Here is a 6,023-nt window from a genome sequence, read left to right as displayed (position 1 = left end):
GAATTATTTTGTGCATTAAATTGAATGAACATGGTCTGGATAGCCCACAGACATACCATAAAAATTCCTAGGACCTGGTCTCCTTTAAATCTTCATTGAACCATGTTAACTGAACCTAAAATTAATAAATTTCAGCTGTTCAGTTTCTGCCACAGAATGCAGTTGAGATGCTGTTTGTGTTTTTTATTTGTGTGTTAGCTGAAGCCTCACATTAACGGACCGTTCACCCCTGACCTGGCTCACCCCGTGTCTGAAATCGGCGCTACGGCGAAAAAGAGCGGCTGGCCTCTGGAAGTCAAAGTTGGTGAGAAGTGATGGACTGAAAAAAGCTGCTTTATGTTATTCACCCCGCTACTATTAATGTTCTGCCTCTACACTTTATGAACCGTTTCAGCTACCAGGTTTGTGGGAAACTAAAGCTTCTGGTTCCTGTTGCTGTMTAGGTTTGATCGGCAGCTGTACCAACTCCAGCTACGAGGACATGGGCCGCGCCGCCTCTCTGGCCAAACAGGCTCTGGACAAAGGCCTGAAGTGCAAAGCTCAGTTCACCATCACCCCCGGCTCGGAGCAGATTCGCGCCACCATCGAAAGAGACGGATARGTAAGAGTCGGCACACGCAAAAAGCCAAAAGACCTTCACTGGTTGCTGTGGTAGAAYTGGAAGCTAAAATGTTTCAAACGGTTTTCCTGTAGTCGAAGACCCTCAGCGATGTTGGAGGTGTGGTCCTGGCAAACGCCTGCGGACCCTGCATTGGACAGTGGGACAGGTAACGTCACGGGCTTTACCTTCCAGTCAGAACAAGTCAGCTTGTTGAATGTTTGGAAATGAACGTGTCGTGTGTTTGAGTTCAGGCGAGACGTGAAAAAGGGAGAGAAGAACACCATCGTCACATCCTTCAACAGAAACTTCACCGCCAGGAACGACGCCAACCCTGCAACACACGCCTTTGTGACTTCTCCTGAGGTAAACTCAAACTTCAGCTCTTCGGTTTCATTTTTTTGGTTTTGTTTTCTCTCCAAAGCTCGCTTTCCTCCTCCTCTTCAGATCGTAACGGCCCTCGCCATTGCCGGAACGTTAGACTTCAACCCCGAGACGGATTACCTCACAGCCGCCAACGGAGAGAAGTTCAAGCTGGAGCCGCCCACTGGAGACGAGCTGCCATCCAGGGATTTCGACCCGGGTCAGGACACGTACCAGCACCCGCCCGCTGACGGCAGCAGCCTCAGGGTGGATGTTAGTCCTCAGAGCAACCGGCTGCAGCTGCTGGAGCCGTTTGACAAGTGGAGCGGCAACGATCTGGAAGACTTGCTGGTCCTCATCAAGGTGGGTTAACCTGCCCAAGTTTGTGTTGGAAACAGGGTTCCTGTGGGTCCTTGAAATACTTGAAAGTTTGTGAATTGGTAAAAAGGATTTCATGGACCTGGAAAGTTTGTGAAAACAGCCAAAAATTACACTTGTCCTTGAAAGTCCTTGAATATTTTTGTGGGGTTTGAAGTTCTCTATTCACACAACTGATTTTCATCATCTGTAAAAAACAATAATAATAATAAAAACCTTACATTTGTTGCAGTGGATAACTCAGGATTACGGTAAACTGACATGGACTTAAACAAATGAGCCATTGTCATAGTTTTAGCCAATCAGAGCAGAGTAGGGCAGGTCATTCTTTCTGAGCCCAGGTAAAGCACCACAGCTCACTGAGGGTCTGGACCTGTTCACATCCCCTCCTCCCAAACTGAGCTGCTGAACCTCCCAGGACATAATTACATGTCCATGTAATGTAGATATGAATGTAGGGTAAACATTTAATCCACTTTCTTCTCATTGATTCTGACTTAACAACTTCTGTGTTGCTCAGTTTTTCATTGAATTTACATGATATTAAACCTGTTTCTTGGTAGCAGTAGGTAATTGCCATCATGCGTGGTTCTTGAATTTGAGGAAATTGGTACTGGAAAGTCCTTGAAAGGTGTTGACRAATGTGTGGYAACCCTGTGGATATTCTCCCAGCAGCCGGGGTCTGAGTGTAACCCCTCCCCTGTCTCTGCAGGTGAAGGGGAAATGCACCACAGACCACATCAGRGCTGCAGGACCCTGGCTGAAGTTCCGCGGTCACCTGGACAACATCTCCAACAACATGCTAATCGGCGCCGTCAACAGTGAGAACGATGCTGTTAACAAGGTAAAGAACCACCTGACCGGAGACTACGGAGGAGTCCCAGATGTGGCCCGTCACTACAAGGTGAGGCTGTTACAGTTTACTTAGTCAAACCCAAAACCATCTCAGAATAAAATGCACCGGAACGGTTTTTGAGGCCCTCCTGTGTCCTGGTGTCTGCAGGCCAGCAACGTGTCGTGGGTCGTGGTTGGAGACGACAACTATGGGGAGGGTTCCAGCAGGGAGCACGCAGCTCTGGAGCCCAGGCATCTGGGTGGAAGAGCCATAATTGTCAAGAGCTTCGCCAGAATCCACGGTACTACATGAGTGCAAATATTAGAGCTGCACGATACTGGTAAAACTGATACTGTGATTTTTTTATTTTTATTTTTTTGTGCTGGGCACGTTAACGCAGGCGACAATTAACAGCGATAATTTTTTAACGTGCATTAATGCAGTTTCTTTATATTTCTCCGTCTGATCTCTGTTCTCAGTGCTGCCTGTGAAAACGCACACACACACACACACACACACACACACACACAGACACACACAAACCCAGTGGTCGCTGCAGGGAGGTGGGATCTTGATCACTATTGGCTTTAGATAGCCTTCATCGCACGTCTCTTTGAAGACTCCTCAGATGTGATAAATGCAGAAGGAGGGCGCAGCCCCTGAATTTAGACTCRGCCCATATTTCCTTCTGTGTGTTTTACCACTGAGGTGTTGCCTCTGTGTCCATCCTAGTTTCTATTTCCATCACACTTTAATATTAGCTGTTAGGATGGCCGTGGCAGAGTGGTTAGAGGAATCGTCCTGTAACCGGAGGGTTACCGGTTTGATCCCGTTTCAGTCATCTCAGTCGTCATGTCTTTGTGCAAAAACACTTCACTTCGGTGGCACTGGTGCATGGCAGCCCCACCTCTGTCAGTGTGCCCCAGGGCAGCTGTGGCTGAATGACTAAAGCGCTTTAGGGTCCCCATAGGGCTTGATAAAGTGCCCGTTTAGCATTTTCCTACAATTCTCTATAAATTTGCTCYTCTTCCTCCACAGCTTCAGAATTTACCGACATCACTTCTTCAAAAAACGTTGACATTACTGTCCCAGAAGTTTCACAACAAAATAAGTTTTAGCTTTTTTGACGTGGAAGCAACCTGTCAAAATAAAAGCTGCAACACAATACAGTTTAGTGCAATGACTTATGGTTTAGTGGTTTAGTCCCTAGATAACAACACGCTGATCTAATGAACCTCCTACATCACAGGACCTGCATTGTGACTGTTGCACAGAWACGTTGCCTTGAAAATACTCAAACGATGCATCTTGCAGCTCTAGCAAATATCCAGTCATTTATGGTTCTGCCTTCTGAAAACTGAAGCGCTGAGCTTTATAGGTTTGTGTTTTAATCTGTGTTGTCAGAAACCAACCTGAAGAAGCAAGGTCTGCTGCCTCTAACWTTCAGCAACCCATCAGACTATGACAAGATCCTCCCCGATGACAAGATCTCCATCAAAGGCCTGAAAACCTTCACTCCAGGAAAGGTGAGCGTGCAGCTCAGCAGGGAAAACAGCCCCACATGTAGTTCTTCTCAAGGGAAAGCATCTTCAGTGAAACCTTTTCTCTCTCTCTCCTTCCCTCCTGTCTCCTCAGCCTCTGACTGCTGTGGTGAAGCACAGCGACGGCAGCACAGAGACCCTGGAGCTCAACCACAGCTTCAACGAGACGCAGATCCAGTGGTTCCAGGCAGGATCGGCGCTGAACAGGATGAAGGAGCTGCAGCACTGAGGGTGGAGACAGAAAGGAGGAGGAGGAACAAGGAGGGGGCTTCAGGGTGTATAGTGGGGGGGTGAGGGTTTGTGAAGAAGCAGAATGTAATTATTTCATCACTAGTATTCACTCAAATTCATGACTGGGGAATTTAAGCTAAACGTCGAACAAAGAGGGATCACTCTGTCGGAACAAATCAGCCGAGTTTTGATTTATTTTTCTGTTAAAATCAAGCATTAACTGGTGGTAAACCCAGCTGTGAAAACAGAGCAGTGACTCATGCTGCCAGCTGATGTCCTGCTGGTGTTTTTGAAGCTGGTCGGTTTGGTTCAGTGTGAAGGCCTCTGCTCACTCAGACATACTGTGGCTGTAAAACCATCCTGATCCCTGCATGGTGACCGTCAACTGCTGCCGGACACACTTAATTATCTCACTCCTGTGCTGTTTAAAGGTAAACACTGCCACGTGTTGTGTTTCTGTATCATTCTGTATTAACAAGGATGATTGGTTGTAAAATAAACTGAGTTTCATTCACTCAGACTTGTTCTGTCATCCTGAGGAGAACAGTGGTTGAATCCAGCGGGTGAATGGAAAAAGGTCAAGTGATCAACGGGGATTATCAGGAGTTCAGAACATTAACATTTGAGATTAATGAGAAAAGTGGAAAAATGATTTTTGAGGGCAATGATTTCACTGATCCAACACCCACCTCTACTTTAGGTGCAGTAATTCTGCTGAGTYGCTACAAGTGTTTTGAAATGAGGCAGAATAATTAAATCAAAATAACATTTAGCTAGGATTCTGCTACTCAAAACAYATGTATTAAAGTCATAAATAATTAATGTACCTGTTGTGGATGACTGAACGGTCTCAGGAGTGGAGGTTTTTTCAATTTTTGTCTAAACGTTTACGCTCAGTTTTGCATCATGTGGTTATTTTATTGTGAGCAGCAGCAGTGAGCTGGATCACATCCGGACAATTGTTTTATATATTTATCTTTAATAACCGTGTAATGCATCAATATAACCAAAGATTGAAACATTAGCATTCAGATTAGCCACTTTGGAATTTTGTAGCTGTTTTTAGATGATCACCTTAGAAGTGGGTTTGAATTAATGACCCCTGGATAGCAGTTATGCACTAGCTTTGATGTTTATTATTCCTGACTTATCTACAAATGCACACTTCAGATATMTTCTAAGGTACAAATAGAAAGTAATCTTATGTTCCTGTTGCTTTCACTGCTGCCAGCTCTAAACTGATCAGTTGTGTTTGGAGGTTAAGCTCCATCACATTGTTTTTTCCATTTTTAAATCCTGATCAGGTTTCCATTAAGAGTTTTCATTTGACCTACAGGGTAAGTTTTTATCCTACATGTTTCAGTTTCTCACGGCTTCTGTGTTTTGTTGTAACCCCAGAGAAATCAGTTTTTTTTAATGCAGAGCCATTTGTTAGGCTTTGTGTAACAAATGTACAAACATGAATTCTCACTCATTTGCAGCAAATCAGAAATCCTTTTTATTTTGTCATCTTTAAGGTCAGATTAGAAACAATTTTCCAGTTTTTACAGGACAAAAAATCTGACTTAAAATCTGTAAGGTGTTTATTTCTAGTGTTTTATCTCCCAGATGATCATAGCTGTTAACAGAAAAATGGAAAATAGATTGTAAAATAAAATAAATTAATGATCTAATTAATATCCTGTGGCTTTTCAACTCAGTTTCTTTATATATAGAACCAATTCACAACAAAACCCATAACTGTACAATAACAATAACATCCATTTAAAAGCCAATAATATAAGTTGTATAGCTAAAGAAAGCCAGCGGGTTGATGAACTCTGTTGAATCTTTATTTGTCACAATCTCCCATCCTGAGCAGCACACTGCTGACAGTGGAAAGGAATGACTCCATTTTAACAGGAGGAAACCACCAGCAGGACCGGGTTCAGGATGAGCGGCTTTCGTCTCTTTCCATCTGGTCAAACAGTGAGAGAAAGGCAGCTCGTCATCACAGCATCCTCTCTGATGATCTTGTTGATGGAGCTGTCTGGTGAAAGAATGAATGACATGATAAGCAGTGGTGTCTCGATACCAC

At 44.2% G+C, this 6,023-nt stretch overlaps 1 protein-coding gene across 1 annotated transcript in view; it reads left to right on the top strand.

Annotated features, from left to right (window-relative positions):
* Positions 1-4,464, top strand: part of aco2 (aconitase 2, mitochondrial) — an 11,202-nt gene extending 6,738 nt beyond the window's left edge. The window contains 9 exon segments of the mRNA XM_014028466.1: positions 199-304; positions 444-601; positions 694-767; positions 853-964; positions 1,046-1,324; positions 2,052-2,243; positions 2,343-2,475; positions 3,579-3,700; positions 3,810-4,464. Of these exon segments, the coding sequence (XP_013883920.1) occupies positions 199-304; positions 444-601; positions 694-767; positions 853-964; positions 1,046-1,324; positions 2,052-2,243; positions 2,343-2,475; positions 3,579-3,700; positions 3,810-3,944 (1,311 nt within the window). The 3' untranslated portion in view covers positions 3,945-4,464.
* Positions 4,465-6,023: the final 1,559 nt, after the last annotated feature.

This window comes from Austrofundulus limnaeus, unplaced genomic scaffold (assembly GCF_001266775.1).
Source record: "Austrofundulus limnaeus strain Quisiro unplaced genomic scaffold, Austrofundulus_limnaeus-1.0 Scaffold5, whole genome shotgun sequence".
Classification (NCBI taxonomy): Eukaryota; Metazoa; Chordata; class Actinopteri; order Cyprinodontiformes; family Rivulidae; genus Austrofundulus; species Austrofundulus limnaeus.
The sequence above is the reverse complement of the archived record's forward strand: the minus strand, read 5'-3'. Positions and strand labels throughout refer to the sequence as shown.